General features: G+C 37.2%; 2 protein-coding genes across 3 annotated transcripts; both read left to right on the top strand.

The window, feature by feature from the left end:
* Positions 1–3,222: 3,222 nt before the first annotated feature.
* On the top strand, positions 3,223–10,579 carry gtpbp8 (GTP binding protein 8). 2 transcript variants are annotated; one of them, XM_079821513.1, is made up of 7 exons: positions 3,223–3,417; positions 3,812–4,019; positions 4,131–4,229; positions 4,315–4,445; positions 5,329–5,428; positions 6,110–6,228; positions 10,029–10,579. In XM_079821513.1, coding segments are annotated over exons 1-7 (747 nt in total). In that variant the 5' UTR covers positions 3,223–3,415; the 3' UTR covers positions 10,117–10,579. The 2 variants fall into 2 exon arrangements, with proteins under 2 accessions (XP_079677639.1, XP_079677638.1); XM_079821512.1 differs by lacking the exon at positions 3,223–3,417 and having other exon boundaries at positions 3,564–4,019.
* Positions 10,580–12,203: 1,624 nt separating this feature from the next.
* Positions 12,204–15,114, top strand: slc10a2 (solute carrier family 10 member 2; the record flags this gene model as incomplete). Its single annotated transcript, XM_079820894.1, has 6 exons — positions 12,204–12,583; positions 13,017–13,135; positions 13,216–13,304; positions 13,389–13,564; positions 13,687–13,844; positions 14,254–15,114. The coding sequence occupies 6 exons, from the start codon at positions 12,204–12,206 to the stop codon at positions 14,415–14,417; spliced, it is 1,086 nt and encodes a 361-aa protein (XP_079677020.1). The 3' UTR covers positions 14,418–15,114.
* Between the last annotated feature and the right edge of the window lie 2,128 nt (positions 15,115–17,242).

Raw genomic sequence — 17,242 nt, forward strand, 5'->3', positions numbered from 1 at the left:
CATCATTCTTTCTTCAATACAATTTACAGATTTAACCGAGTGTTCTTTGATTTATGTTTTTTATTCCTCTCTAGATTTTTGTAAGAAGGCTGTTCCAGAATCAGCTTTAACTTCCTCATCGCTCAATAAACATTTTAGACGGTGGGCAATAACCGTCCCCATAAATGCTCCCTTCAACTGTCTGTGGTATTTACACCAGCCCTACTGATTTAAAGGCCATTACATCTCACATTCTTACCAAGGGATAAATTCCTAACCATACCTATTCATTTTCGGGCAAGGTCAACTCAGTCAAGTAGTAAAACTAGCTTAATTCTGGAGATGTTGCATAAATAGACCCACATTTCTATAAATGTAATCATTCTCTGTAAATGGATGCATAAACAACTGAATTCTACACAATATGACTTTTTCAAGAGTCAAGATCACTGTTATTACTAAGTATTTGTTTTAAATGTGTAACAGAATGTAAGGAGAAGAACTGAGATTTAAAAAAGTGCTGAGGTACAGGGCAGCTTTAAAAGAGGAACTCATCTGAACATGTTTTATAATTGTTAGACATTGCTGCCCCCTGATGTCCAGATGTATGTCACTACGGCTACGGGTTTGTCCGCTCTATGACATTTTTATGCAAAGCTTTTGTTGAGGTTGTTGAATGAAAACTACAATTGTTATCCAATAAATCATTTTGATCATTGATATACAAATGCAAAGAAAAAGAAAATATATTCCATTCTTTCTTACCGACAACAGTGCATTAAGCATTATAATGCAACAGAGTTTCCCAAAACTATTTCGTGTAAATGTGTTTGAGAAACAAAAGCCTTTCAAAGACAGTAATACATTGTTAAATGAGTCACTGAGTGATAACTCAATGAATGTGTTTGTCAGGAGTTGATTTAACGTGCAATGTCGCAATGATGAGGAAAACACTCCTTAAAAGTTCAATGATTTCTGTAAATGCTGTGTGGGTCTCAGTTTTCAATTATGGCCACCTGTTAGTGGATGGTATGTATAGAAGACTGTCTGAATGTATATAAGTGATATGCTTTTTAGAATGGAAAAAAATTAAAACATACCGAAGGGGCAGGTCAGATACCTGTGCCTCTTCGTTCATACACATATCCTTCAAGAATTATTTTATGATCAATATTAAAATAAGAATCAATGATAAATCAAGTTATAACCATTTTCTATATTTGATAAATCAGTTCACCTATAATCTCTCTATATTTAATGAGTGATTTTGGATACAGGTCTACGTGACTTTCAGGGACTCAGAGAAATGTACCTCTTTTATATGCATTTCTTACTAAATAGAATAAATTCACTTCTCTTCTAGATGTAGTAAAAGCATGTTTTGGAGAAGTGCCTTGTTGATAGTTTGTTAAGATGTTCTAAACCTTGAGGGAACTTTTATTCTCTGGAGCTTTTGTGTGTGCGTTGCATGTTCGGTGCAGGCCCAATATTGAAGATGGACGTTTTCTGCACACGACACCAGACCTGAAGACGTCTTTCTATGACCTCCTGGGTCACTGTGATCTAAAAATCTAGTCATGGGGCGACAACTGGTCTACCCATTTTAGTGATATGCTCAGCTATCTATCCTTGTGTGGAAATTTACCGTGACTGGGCATTTTCTCTGCCAATCAGAATCATTCCACATGTCAGTAATGACGTGGCTAGACCTTGAAAACAGTATAACTGTTCAGAAATTGTATGTACGTTAGGCGGAGGCGGGGAGACTGTTAGAGGGAGTGCGGCCTGCGAACTCCTTGTGAGCTGACTTCTGCTGATGAAACTGCAAACTATTCTTCAGTAAATTTTTCTTGAATTAATCTAACTCCTGACTCTTGGTCTTAATTTTTCACTACTGGTCCTGGGTCCTAAACTGTTACCCCAACAATACAAAAAAACTACATAAAAAAAAAAAATATTTAAAACAAAGAAGAATTAGGGATAATTAATACAGCATAAACTATTTCATGCAATTGTGTATGTAATCAATAAGTAACTGCAGTCTGATTAGGAGTACCGGTATTTAAAAAAGGAATATGATCTAATTGGTAATTGCAGATACTTAATTTTTGGAACTAATCCATTTTATATGTATTCAATCACTACCTGCACTGTATATATTAGCCTACTAATCTCACTTGGAAAAAAACTGATTCCGTATTCCCCAAATTAATAAAAAACAGTGAAATGCAAACTCATAATATTACGCAAACCTGCAATAATCAAATGTTAAATTACACAAATATACTTTATTAACCTATTTATTTACTGCTGGCGACTATCCAATTCAGCATTAATAAGCAAATACAACTTTAGATAAACATTGTGTTTCATTTTTTGTTTTGTTTATTGCTTAAGTAAGATGCTGAATTTGGAACTGCATATTACTCGTACTACATTTATCATACCTTTCTAGGGCAGAAATAGTAAGAGTAGTATAGTATGCAGTTCCTTCCAAACTCTTCCTCTTCTTCTTTATTGGGGTTTATCATAGGGGTTTATTGGCGGAATTGGCAAACAACTTATTGGTGCAATCCGCCACCAACCCCCAACCCCCATCACAGTTCACAGATTTTTTAATTTTTATTGTCATATATTTTCAAGTCTTCCAATAACAGTTCACTGTTTTTTCTTACTTTAGTTCATAATCTTTCAAATGACCAGGCAATATCCTTGTTCTCTGTGACCGTGTCACAACAGGGCTAACGGATTGTTCATTTCAGTGGTCACCTCAGAAGTTTGAGAGGAATCCCCAGCTGTTTCAAAGGGATTGGTTTCACAAGGAATGTCCTCAGCCCCCGTTTCCTCAGTCTCTTTAGCAACTATCAGAGCAGAGAGATCAGAGAAGTCAAAATCAGGATATTTACAGTCCATGTCCTCTGAAAGGTTCACAAGCAATTTCTGCCGGCCATGAATTTGGTCTACATGTCTTTGGGCCACTCTCCCATCGCCCAGCATCACTTTATGAGAAAGTGGTCCAGTCACAGTCTCTATGTGCCCCGGAATCAATCCACAACAGCTCACTCTATAACAAACACAGTATAAATATTGCTGCATATTGAGTAATAAAACTTCTAGGTTTGGTAAAAAAATTATATTTTCCAACGCACGTATTCACTTTTCCCACGTTTCAGTCTTTCCGTCTAGGGTGGAACCTTTGTTTCTTTATTTGTTTCTTCCGGATTGGTTCTGATGTAACGCGCAAGTACAACACGGCGGCTTTCATTCTGTACAGCAGTTGACAGGCATATGTAGAGGGGTTTTTTTCGGGAAGCAGTGAAATATTTGTATTACTTTTTTCAGTCTAGTGAATTTAAGATGTTATCGGGTTTGCTGTAAGATGTGGGTTTCACTGCTGTGTATAATTAGAAGTTCTTAACTTTTCAAAAGGCAGCACATGTAAGGCATATGTCTATTTGTAAAATGTTTTGAATGCTGATAATATCTGTGAAAGACCTCTGTATATGTAAACACGTGGATGGATATGGACCATAATATTTAATTTAGTAAATCTTAGTGGAAAGATTTAAGCTTCAGAAAACATCAAGAAAACCTTCTTGAACTCCAAATCCTAATGAATGTTTATGACACACATTATAATAGATGAAGAAGCAGATGGCAGTGCATCCTTAAACTGACATCAACAATTGTCACACTAAGTGAAGTGATCTAACACAATGCTGAGGATAAAGGCACTGCCTCTACTTCAGACGCGTATATCATGTTGGCCTTTGGTCCTTCAGAGAGGTCATCGGCTGGCCTCCATCAAACATGTGTGTCTGCTCCCTGAAAGGAGGCGTCAGGGTCTTCTGTACCCCTTCAGCGGTCTGGTGGAGCACCTGTCCTCGCAGGTCAATCAGGCAGAATTCAACATCTTCCATCCCAGCTTGGAGGAGCTCCTTCATGCAGAGACACTGTTCACTCCCTCTTCTAAACATGTTATTGACTACTCATCCTCTGCGGTCCGTATGGACCATGTACCTATTCTCAAACAGCCAGAGGTGAGAGAAAAATGTTCATTAATTGTCATCACTTGATTAAATGATTTCAAGTTTATTGAAGCCTTCTGTAAACTGTCTCATGTTTGCTATGTGTCCCTGTGTGTGTTACAGGTGTGTTTTATGGGCAGGAGTAATGTGGGGAAGTCGTCTCTCATCCGTGCCTTGTTCTCTCTTGCACCAGAGGTAGATGTGCGAGTCTCTAAAACTCCGGTGAGTCTATATGTTATGAATGTTCTCCACTGTTCAATACTCTGAGCTCAGAAGTTGCTCCTTCTCAATCTTTATTTTGACACAGGGCCACACCAAAAAGCTTAATTTCTTCACTGTTGGAAAGGCGTTTACTCTTGTAGACATGCCCGGGTATGGACACATGGCCCCAAGGGACTTTGTAGAGATGGTTGAACCATACCTTCAAGAGCGTCAAAAGTAGGTTGATGTTTTAACGATACTGATATTTCTGATTTATATGAATTACTTATATTTCTATTTGTGTGCTTGTGTTGAGTTTAAAACGTAGTAGATGATAAGATCATGTCAGTTATGAAATACATACTCTATATAATATTTACAGTACTGTAAAAAGTTTTAGGCACTTGTGTAAAAATGCTGTAAAGTGAGGATGCTTTCAAAAATAATGTAAATTTATTTATCAGTTAACTATTATCTACAATACATCAAATCAATATTTGGTGTGACCATCCTTTGCATCTAAAACCGCTTTTGTCCTAAGCACACTTACACATAGGTTTTCAGGGGCCAGTTGCATAAACTTAGCCATTATGTTTAGACTGTGTCTTAAGAACTAATTTGACACACTAGTAATTAGTGAAGAAGTAATCAGTCTTACTTTTCTTATTAGACCAATCTAACTTTTTATGTAACTGACTTTAAAAAGTTTAGAACAGTCTTGAAGAAAAAAATAGACGACTAACTTTTAAGACTAGTCTAAGCAGTTTATGCAACCGGCCCCAGGTAGCTTTGCTTTTTTTCTATTTCTTCATGTGATCCCAGATGGGCTCGATGATGGTAAGATCAGAGCTCTGTGTGGAGCATACAGGCTGTTGTCAGACTCCTTTTGCATATCTCACTAGATTACAATTGAATTACAATTAATGGCAAAAGGAATGTTTGGAAATGTAAACTGATCTTTCCTACTGACACACTACAGCAAAAGATACAAATAACTCGCTTAAAACCATTTTTTGTTGTTGTTGAAAGTACTGTGCACAGTAATGTATATATACAGTAACAGTATATATGGAAGTATTGGTTTTCCTTTCCTTTGATTTCCTTATTTATTTGTCCATAGTCTGGTGAGGACGTTCTTGTTGGTGGATGGAGGTATAGGTCTGCAGAAGGCAGATTTAGTTGCTATCGAGATGTGTGAGGAGTTCAATTTGCCTTTTGTGGTGAGTGTTTATCCTCTAGTTCTTACCATGACTGTCCAGCAGAGGTCGTTAGAGTACTATACACTTTTAGCAACTTCTCAGCCTAGATCAGTTGTTCTCAACAAGGGTCTCAGCAAACTTCCAAGGGGGCATCAAGATGACTTAAACTAATTTTAAAGTAATTTTTAAAAGTATTATCTAAACCTTAAGATATTTTATTTTGTTTTGCTTTCCTTTGAAGAACTGCTGTATAGAAAATCCTGGATATATGAGGTAGCCTAATTTAGTGTGATTCCTAGACCTGGAAAAGTCACGTAATTTTCATGGGAATTTTTACAATTTTTTCTATTTATGCCAAGCTTAAAAAATTATAAATATTTAGTATAAATATTTTTTATAATTCTCAAATCACAAAAATTGAAAAGTTATGCGGCCTTCATTTGATGTCATATAAAGTAATGTATGTTCAGATGGAGAGTTCCCTTTTTTGTAGTAAAAGAGCAAAAATGCTTAGAAAAATTTACACAAACTCGATCCAAACCACATTCTTAAGTGTTTTGATATCCATGCTGAGACTCGATGCTAAAGGTTTGGTTACTAATAAGAATGGTTTACTTTTATAGTGTGAACAAGTACAAAATAATTGTTCAACTCAAAGGTTTATAAGGTTTTAACCATTTTTCTCTCTGTGTCATGTTTTAGCTGGTGGTAACAAAAATAGACAGAACTCGACATGGCGCTTTGTTGGCTCTTGTTCTACAGCTTCGGGACTTTATCAAAAATCAAACCAGCGCGTGTTTCCCACAACCATTTCTAGTGAGGTGAGATACATAGACAGACACACATCATAATAAGGATAATCATTTTGCCTCCTGAAATGTTTACACACATACAGAGTTCAACAATGAGATGTTTTTTCCTGCTTGAATTATATATCATTTTAAATCCATAAATTGGCCCCACTTTATATTAGGTGGCCTTAATTACTTTGTACTTACATCAAAAAATAAGTACAATGTACTTATTTTGTTCATATTATATTGCAAAACACTTTTGCTGATATTGAGGTGGGAAACGGGTAAAGTTAGGGACTGGTGTGGTGGTATGGGTAAGTTTAACGGTAGGGTTAAGTGTAAGGGAAGTGTCAACAGTATAATTATAAATGTAATTTTTCTGTCTATTTTTGTATTATTTTAAATGTAAGTACAATGTAAAAACACGTATGTACACAATAAGTGCATTGTATCAAAATGATTAATTAAAATGTTAGTACATAGTAGTTAAGGCCACCTAATATAAAGTGGCTCCCATAAATTCATAAACTCTTTTGCTGGAAGACTATCACAAGTCAGTTTTTTGACAAAACCTAATTTATGTTCACCAGCAAGATAACATTATCTAGGTGTCAAATCAGTAGTTTACAACTATGTAGCAAATATCACAGAAAACCAAGCCCTGGACTGAAAGGGAAATGGACTAGACTGAAAGGTCTCATACACTGACCCAAGTCCATCCTTATGGTTGATCCCTGACAGAATATATACAGTGGGCTCCCCAAATGTTAGCAACCTTGGAAAATATGAGCAGAACTGGGAAGATCTGAGTGGACATTTTTCTTCAGCTAATCCCGCAGTTTTTTTATGGGGTTTGGGTCAGGGGAGTGCTCTGTCAATGGCAAAACCTTCAATCTGCGGTCAGTGAACTGTTCTGTTGTTTATTTTGAGATTTTCTTTAGATTATTGTCATGCTGGAAGAATCAACCTCGGCCTGGTTTAAGCCTCCTGGCAGGGTCAGTCAGGTGTTTATTTAATATCTGCTGGTACTTGATGGAGTTTATGATACAGTGTATTCTAACAAATTGTCCAGGGCCTTTGGAAGAAAATTTGCCCCACAGCATTAAAAGATCCACCACCATACTTCACAGTGGGGATGAATTACTTTTCTACATGGCTATGTTTTCTGTCCAAAAAGATTGATTTTGGTCTCCTCTGACCATGAAATCCAGTTCCACTTAAAGTTCCAGTAACGTGTGGCAAACTGTAGGTGCATGAGATGCTGTTTGATGTAGCCAAAGGCTTTTTTACTACAACCTTCCCAAACAAGTTGTGGTTAGATAGGTGAGGTCTGATTATAGTTTGGGGGATTTTTTGACCCCAAGACCCAACTAGCATCTGCAATTCTCCAACTTCGTCACAAACCGTCCTCCTCAGTGTGTGTAGGACGAATATAGACACATCCTTTTCCAGGTAGATTGTTACCATCTCCAGTTGATTTAAATTTCTTAATTATTGCCCATATAGTGGAAATGAGTATTCCAACAATTAAACTATTATAGCCATTATATGATTTGTGCAGCTCAGCAACCTTTTGTCACATCATTACTGTATTCTCAGGTCTTTCCCATAGTAATGGATGACAATAGGATTTTGGTCTGTGTGTCACTTCAGATTTAGTGAAACAGGAAGTTATGACTTATTACTTAAGTGTTCCTGATCAATACGGTGAACATTCCTTTTGCCATTAATTGTAATTTTAATTCAATTGTAATCCAGTGAGACATGCACAAGGAGTCTGACTACAGCCACTATTCTCCACACATGCCTAAGACATGAAGGACCTAAAATATTTTCAAAATTAAAAAAAAAAAAAAAAAAGTCCACCCTATTTGAATTTTTGGTTTTACTTATGAGGATACAATAAAAATCATCTGGTCCTTAGCAGGTTTAAAATGAGGTAAATACAACCTCAGATGAAGTTCTTAACAAAACTAAGTACACCCTATGATTTAATAGCTTGTAGATTAGCAGCAATAACTGTATGACTTTATGAAAAGTGATGTGACGTATAGCCAAGTATGGTGTCTCATACTCTGAATTTGTGCGTACACACAGCAGTGAGTATTGCAGACACACCGTGAACACACACCCGGAGCAGTGGGCAGCCATTTTTGCTGTGGCACCCGGGGAACGATTGGGGGTTAGGTGCATTGCTCAAGTGCACCTCAATTGTGGGTAATGACTAATGAGAGTGGAAAAGAGCGCTGTTCAAAACTTCTGCTTTTATAGAGGTGATCACACTCGCTGATGGTTGGTTAATCAAGGGTATTTGATTAGCAGTGCCTGATTGCTACTTACCCTCTTAATTCCTATGGAAGCTGTAAGAGTGTACTTAGTTTGTCACACATGGCATTTTGGCCTAGTTTTTGATAAATAAATAATGACACAGTGAAATATGTCAGGTGCTGTTGTATCTGGGTTGTATTTACCTCATTTTAAGACCTGCTATGGACCAGACAATTCTTATTATTTCCTAGTTTGTAAAACCATAGAATTCAAAAGGGGTGTACTTTCTTTTTCACACACACTCACACACACACACACACACACACACACACACACACACACACACACACACACACACACACACACACACACACACACACACACACACACACACACACATGTTTGTTTTTGTGAAATGTGAGGACATTCCATAGGCGTAATGGTTTTTATACTGTACAAACCGTATTTTCTATCCCCTTACACTGCCCCTGCCCCTAAACCTAGCCCTCACAGGAGACTGTGCAGTTCACTTTCTGTGAAAAAAAACTTGTTCTGTGTGATTTATAAGCATTTTGAAAAGTGAGGACATGGGGAACGTCCTCATATTTCACCCTCTTTTTGTAATACCTGTGTCATACCCATGTCATTATACACATTTGTGTCCTGATATTTCACAAAAACATGCCCACACACACACACACACACACACACACACACACACACACACACACACACACACACACGTGTGTGTGTCTACCATCAGTTTGGAGTACAATTTATTTGTTAAATGTCAAAAGTGACAGACATGTACAATATTAACAAAATATTTAATGTAAATGCAAATAAAAGGTTTTTATAAATAAAAGAATCCTAAAAAAACGTGTTACGCTTTCCATAAAAATTTTAAGCGGCACAACTGTTTTCAACATAATCAGGAATGTTATTTGAGCACCAAATCGGCATATTAGACTGATTTCTGAAGGATTGTGTGACACTTAAGAGTTATATTATATTAAAAGTATATATTATATTAAAATTTCAATATTTCACAGTATTACTATTATACTTCTTTCAAAATCTTTCCAACCCCAAACATTTGAATGATAGTGTGTGTGAGTGTGTGATAATCTGCATTTATCCCCCACATCAAGGTTATTTCCTAATCCATCAGCAAGTCATCTTGGTGGTGCGTGTTTGAGCAGTGATGCGTTTATAATGCATACTCATATAGACACTTCATTTGGATTTATGTCAGTGTGCATCTGAGGTTCCCTTGATCACCAGCAACTACATAAATCTTGTTATACAAATAAATCAGTGCCTCTGACCTGTAGTTTTATAAGAGTGAGGAAGGTTCGCTGTTAAATGAAATATGTTAATGGGGGCAGATGGTTATCAACTTGATAAGATAAGGCTAGGGGTTCTGGAAACAGTTGCATTGGCTTTTTGTGTCAATACAGGAAGTCACTTTTTAGATAAGGTGATAAGTAACATACATTATAACACATATACACAACTTTATCTCTCACTCTATCCTCCCCCCTTTCTATGACCTGCAGTTCAGTCCAGTTCTCTGGGATTTACCTGCTCAGGTGTTTCATAGCCCACGTAACAAGAAATCTACAGCTTGCCACAAAACAGTTGTGATTGTACTGCAGTACCTCACCATATCACACATCCAGGGATGGATTAATGCACGGGCCTACTGGGCATGTGCCCACCCAGGGCACTCGACCAGAGGGGGGCCAAGACAAGCTGTGGGGGTGCACAAAGAATTTCAACAAGAAATCGGAGCGCAGGGGGGCCTTTAGACAGGTCCATGACCAGGGCACGACCATGTCATAATCTGTGTTAATAAAATCACTTTTAAAAAAAATTATAATTGTACATACTGAATCTATGTATTATTATTATGTATTATGTATTATTTTCAAATGCATAGGCAGGAATCACATTGTTACTGGTTTCAGGATTCATGCAGCTCGCTCAATGATCCAGGAATCTATTGTATAATATTACAACATGCATATTTGATTGGACTTGTTCCTGTCTGTTGCTGTATAGTCAACTAGAATATTTGTTCTTCTAAATAAAATTACAGTAAATGTTGCATTGAATCTTTGTGAGTGACTGTTTAACTTTAAATTCTGCTCTTGTTTTTGGAGCTTAAACCAAAACAAAACTTGATATTATGATAAGATCAACTTCCAGATCTGTTGTTCTACTAAAACTGTGTTTATATATATATATATTTCTTACTCATGAATTGGATCTCCCAAGTTCATTTTTGCTCCCAGGTTTATTGTAAACATGGTGTGTTTTGGTCCATGTTATACACTTTTTGGACATTACATTTTTCTGTTTATGGTAATTAAGTCAGGTTTTGAGATTCCACCTAATATTCTTATTTGTATATTACAAGGTTATTGTTTTTTATTGGACAAGTACAGCATTTGACAAGCGCACAACTTGTTTTACAGTTGCAATTGCATAGATACTAAAATAATTTAAATCTGCCAAATATCCTAAACAATAATCAGGATTTATCCTTTTTTCTTCTCTTTTTTTTTTTACTTGTAGACATAAGATTTTAAAATGTTACTCTGAAAACCCTTATTGTGATAAGAAACCATGGTCCCATGAGTGCTAACAAAAGCCGTGCATGCCAATCCTGGAACAGGGCTTCATAACCCAGAGTTAAAAGCGGCACTAAACTTGTTTTTAAATTACGAGTTGGAAATTATGCTTAACAATTAAAAGGGACCTTGAACAGAGAGTAAAAAGCATTAAATAAGCTAATTTTTATGTTTTTATATTTTTACATACCCTGTGAGAACAGTACGCACCAATTCCATCAATGAACTTTGCACTTGTGTCCTTACAGAAGGTATAGGGTTAAAGCAGTTATATTATCACCTCAAACTGTTTCACATTTTTTAAAGTTGAACTTTGTACCCGTGTGTGTGTGTGTGTGTGTGTGTGTGTGTGTGTGTGTGTGTGTGTGTGTGTGTGTGTGTGTGTGTGTGTGTGTGTGTGTGTGTGTGTGTGTGTGTGTGTGTGTGTGTGTGTGTGTGTGTGTGTGTGTGTGTGTGTGTGTGTGTGTGTGTGTGTGTGTGTGTTTTTGTATTGAAAGGAGAGTGAGTGAGGTACCATGCATTTCTTTAGTCATACCTCCCACGGGTCCTTTCAAAATAATAATACAGCTTATTGCTTTATTTCACATACAGCATTGGTTCAGGAAGGCATTATATCTTCTCTATTCAGCAACAGCAGGGGTGGTGATGGTACAGGGCTGTACCTGGAGAAAAACAATAAAATTTAAGTGCCACAATGTTATAAAATGGCAAGAGGGTGCAATTGAATTTATTGTGCCTAAACTTAACCTTGACTGTGACGTTCTTTTTTTCACCCACTCTCTTTATTTTATGTGTTGGCATTTGGACACTGACCCCATAAAACATTTGCAGTAAGTTAATTATTTTTCAGCATTTTTTCCTCTGGATTTTATATACCCCAGGTATATATTAAAGCTCTATGGGACAGGTAAATGTACAATCTTTGTCACCCGGGATGCAGGAAAGAGGGAACTGAAGCTGTTTAAGAAAATGTTGAGAAACACTCTGGAATCTTAGCTCGCTTCATCCCTGAACCTCACCATTGGAATCTACGCCATTGACCCTACAGGATCCTACTTTTAATTCTTCACCACTTCTTTCAAACTCATTTTTGTCAACATGTGCACACCAGAGCCCACCTGCCCTGCAAATGCCACCATCTGCTCGGGCACATCCTGCCTGGTGCCTCGTGATCCGTTCAACGACATCCTCGGCGTGGTGATGAGTACCACGCTTACCATCATGCTGGCCCTGGTCATGTTTTCAATGGGCTGCACCGTCGAGGCAAGAAAGCTCTGGGTACACATCCGCAGGCCATGGGGCATCTTTATCGGTTTCCTGTGCCAGTTTGGCATCATGCCTTTCACAGCCTTTGCGCTTTCACTGATTTTCAACGTGCTTCCAGTCCAGGCTGTAGTGATCATCGTTATGGGCTGTTGCCCTGGCGGTTCCAGCTCCAATGTTTTCTGCTACTGGCTTGATGGAGACATGGACCTAAGGTGAGACTTTTTCATTATCGTTATTGGCACGTTGCTTGTATACAGTGAAGACATTCTAGTTCCTAGAGATGAGCTGTAAACATAGGCTCTGTTAATTTTTTTTAAATGTAGTGTCAGCCGTTTCATTTGTAGGTTTGCTTTCATTGTAGTATCTTAAATGATTTAGAATTATTGAATGATAGTATTTTATTCCATTTGTTATTTTAGTACAAGTATAATGATAATAATAAGCATATTAATTAAAGTATTACATTATAGAACGTGATCAAATATATTATTCAACTTTGTCTAATATCTAATTCCTTACTATACATATCTAGACTTAAAATGTTTAAACAGCACGAGGAACAATATATTACAATCCAATGATGCATGTTTATGGGCAGAAAGACATTTTTTAAGTGTATAACACACTGATTTCTGCTGCCTATAGCATCAGCATGACGGCATGTTCTTCAATCCTGGCTCTGGGAATGATGCCTCTTTGTCTGCTCATCTACACCACAGTCTGGACTTCAGGCGATGCTATCCAGATCCCTTATGACAGCATCGGTAAAATGAATTTAACAAAATGTTCCATTTTTATATATTTGTTTGTTCTCGTATCTTAATGGGACTGATGTTCTTTCCAGTGATCACGTTAGTGAGTTTACTTGTGCCTGTCGGAATTGGGATATACACGAAACACAGATGGCCCGAAGTAGCCAAAAAGATCCTCAAGGTGTGTTTTTGTTGCTGCATATAATGTTGTAAATTCTTATGCATGCTGTGCTGCTTCACTTGTGTTTTGTTTTTGTACGTATAGGTGGGATCTGTGGTGGGAATCCTCCTCATCATCATCATTGCAGTCATCGGTGGTGTGCTGTATCAGTCCTCATGGACCATTTCTCCTTCGCTTTGGATCATTGGTACCATTTATCCATTTATCGGCTTTGGGCTTGGCTTTCTCCTGGCACGTTTTGTGGGACAGCCTTGGCACAGGTAAAAAATCTGTACATGTTGTCCTCCCATAAAGAATTAGCTGGTTTGTTCGGATCAGTTAGCAAACACTGAGGCATTAATAAAAGTGGCTAAACACTTATTTCTTGTGAACGTAATTGCAGGTGCCGCACCATTGCATTAGAAACGGGGATGCAGAACGCCCAGTTGGCAAGTACTATTACCCAGCTGTCCTTCACCCCTGCGGAGCTTGAGGTCATGTTCGCTTTCCCCTTAATCTACAGTATCTTCCAACTGGTTGTGGCTCTGGTTGCAGTGGGAAGTAAGATGAAACTCTTGTTCACTCTGCATTTAAGCATTAGGAATATGAGGGGTGGGGTTAAAGGGTTAGTTCACCCAAAAATGAAAATAATATAATTTATTACTCACCCTCATGCCGTTCCACACCCGTAAAGACCTCCGTTCATCTTCGGAACATACAAATTAAGATATTTTTGTTGAAATCCGATGGCTCTGCATAGCCAGCAATTAAATTTCGTCTCTCAAGATCCATTAATGTACTTTTATTAAAGCGACGAGACGGGTGTGGAACGGCATGAGGGTGAGTAATAAATTACATTATTTTCATTTTTGGGTGAACTAACCCTTTAAGCATGTTTGGGTATCATAGCATTCACTTGATTTTGAAGAGTTAATAACTCCGTATCATGAACCTCTGTATGTATTTTCAGTCCATTACTCAATCAAGCGCTGTAGGCAGAAGGTATCAGCGGAGGAGGATGGGGAAGGCACCATTGAGGATCACAATAAGCAGAATTACGCCTTGGAAAACGGTGGCTTTCACTGTGATGAGAATGGAAACACTGAGGATAAGGACAAAGGTACAAAGTTGTGAGCTAAACATCCTTCTGTTAGCCTGGCTGGTCAACATTGATCTTCTGGAGGCATGAACTGTGAACAAGCTATTCAAGCTCAATCAGAGAGTGTTAAAGTCAACCCCAGTCAAGACAACTGGAAGCACTTTCCTACATGATATAGGCTATAAAAAACCTGCCCACAGGTTTTTTTTTTGTGTGTATGTTTGTCTTTGGTCAGCAACATTCAATTAATACGTTGTAGAAATTTGCTGAAATGCCCTAAAAAAAAGAAGAGAAATGTTTAGTAATTTAAGATAACATACAGCACGTATATCCAGTAGGTTGAATGTTAGCTAATTTTTTTGAATGTTACTTTGTATACACATAATTGTAATAGAATTTAATAATTGTTTTGCTATTTAGACTATTTTTGTATGATACAGAAAATGTGTTATTTTGAAAGCGTTTTTTTCTTTCTTTTTTTTTACCATGTTCGAGCAATGGGACTTTTCCACATATATGGGAACCAGAGCAATGGGACTTTTCTTTTTTTTTTTTTTTTTCTTGAAGCATTTCATTGCTTTAAATGACTTTCAACATTTAAACATTTACTTTGCGTAAAGCTATCTAATGTTTTAGATTGTCATTTCAAACAACATGTTTTACTTTTTAATATGTTTGCAATATTTATAAAAAAAAAACAAATAAATATTCAAATGTGTTGTCAGATTTTGGAGATTTTCTGTTGCAGGCTTCAAGTTTTTATTATTCTGTAAAATTTTACGATTGCACTTAACCATAGTTTGATTATGTTGGGTTTAGGGCTGCCACTAACGACTATTTTTATACCGATTAATCTGTTGACTAATTTATCGATTAATCTATTAATCTATCAACTAATTTGTCACTGTAATTTTCAACAATTTTACTTAAAAACATTTAATTTAACTTGCAACGTTGGCCTTCAGTAGTGTACTATAAAAAAAGTATAAATGTAAACAAGCCCTTGACAAAATGTAAAACTAAAAGAGTAAAAATGTAAAAAGGTACACATTTGTAAACCAACATAACAAAAAAAAGAGAATATCAGCAAATACTTTTTATATAGAATACAGTGTTGTCACAATACCAAAATTATGACTTCGATACGATACCAGACTAAAATACCTCAATACCGATACTGAATCGATACCATCAGAGGTGTAAAAAGTACTCAAAAATGTTACTCAAGTGAAAGTACAAGTACTGAATTAAATTCTTACTCAATTAAAAGTAAAAGTATCTGGCCAGAATCATACTTGTGTAAAAGTAAAAAAAGTACCACATTAAAATTGTACTTGAGTATTAAAAAAGTAAAAGTAGCGTAAAAGTAGCAGCAAGAATGAAAACTAGAGATTCTTCTTTAAGCTTTTAATCTCTAAAAACATGAAGTGAATGAACCACATACAAGGTTTTATCCTGCTTTAGAACTGTTTGAATTGAATGGTATTTAATTATCAAACTATAAGACTACTACCTAATGCCAGTATGCAACATGCTACTCAAAGTTGTAAAACCCCAGATTTAACTTAAAGGGATAGTTCACCCAAAAATGGAAATTTGATGTTTATCTGCTCATCTCCAGGGCATCCAAGATGAGGGTGTCTTTGTTTCTTCAATAGAACACAAATTAAGATTTTTAACCAAAAGTTGCAGTCTGTCAGTCGTATAATGCATGTAAATGGAAACAAAATCTATGAGAGTAAAAAAGAACATGCACAGACAAATTCATATTAAACCCTGCAGCTCGTGATGACACATTGATGTCCTAAAACACGAAACGATCAATTTGTGCGAGAAACCGAACAGTATTTGTAAAAATATTTACCTCGAATACGTGCTACGTCCGACACCCATTCAGCGTGCTATCACTTCCGGTAAGTGAGGTCAATGTACACAATCTGCCTTTAGAGATACGTGCGAGAGATCACTTCCGGCACTCAGTCTGATCATTTGCCAGCAGCCATATCACCCTTTTGCCCAAGACTTGTTTCCCACTGAAGCTAAGCAGGGCTGAGCATGGTCAGTACCCGGATGGGAGACCTCCTGGGAAAACCAGGTGTCTGTTGGTAGATGTGTTAGTGAGGCCAGCAGGGGGTGCTCACCCTGTGGTCTGTATGGGTCCTAACGCCTCAGTAGGGGACACTATACTGTCAAAGAGCACCGTCTTTCAGATGAGACGTTAAACCGAGGTCCTGACTCTCTGTGGTCTTAAAAAAAAATCCTAGGATGTCCTTCGGAAAAAGAGTAGGGGTGTAACCCCGGCATCCTGGCCAAATTGGACTCTGTCCATTATGGCCTCCTAATCATCCCCATACACCGACTGGCTTCATCACTCCGTCTCCTCTCCACCATAAGCTGGTGTGTGGTGGGCGTTCTGGCGCAATATGGCTGCTGTCACTTCATCCAGGTGGATGCTGCGCATTGGTGTTGGTTGAGGAGATTTCCCCCTTCTATATGTAAAGCGATTTGAGTACCCAAAAAAGCGCTATGTAAATGTAACAAATTATTATTATTATTATTATTATTATTATTATTATTATTATTATTATGTACACCACACTTACCGGAAGTGATGGCGCGCTGAACGGGTGTCGGACATAGATCATTTTTGAAGTAAAAATATTGTATAAATACTGTTCGGTTTCTCGCACAAACCGATCGTTTCATGTCTTAGGACATCAATGTGTTGTTATGAGCTGCGGAGTTTAATATGGATTTGTCTGTGCAGGTTTTTTTACTCTCATAGATGATGCTAGTAGTCATGTACCATTCACATGCATTATACGACTGATAGACTGCAACGGTTGGAGCTAAAAATCTT

Source organism: Gobio gobio (genome assembly GCF_949357685.1).
Source record: "Gobio gobio genome assembly, chromosome: 7".
Lineage (NCBI taxonomy): Eukaryota > Metazoa > Chordata > Actinopteri > Cypriniformes > Gobionidae > Gobio > Gobio gobio.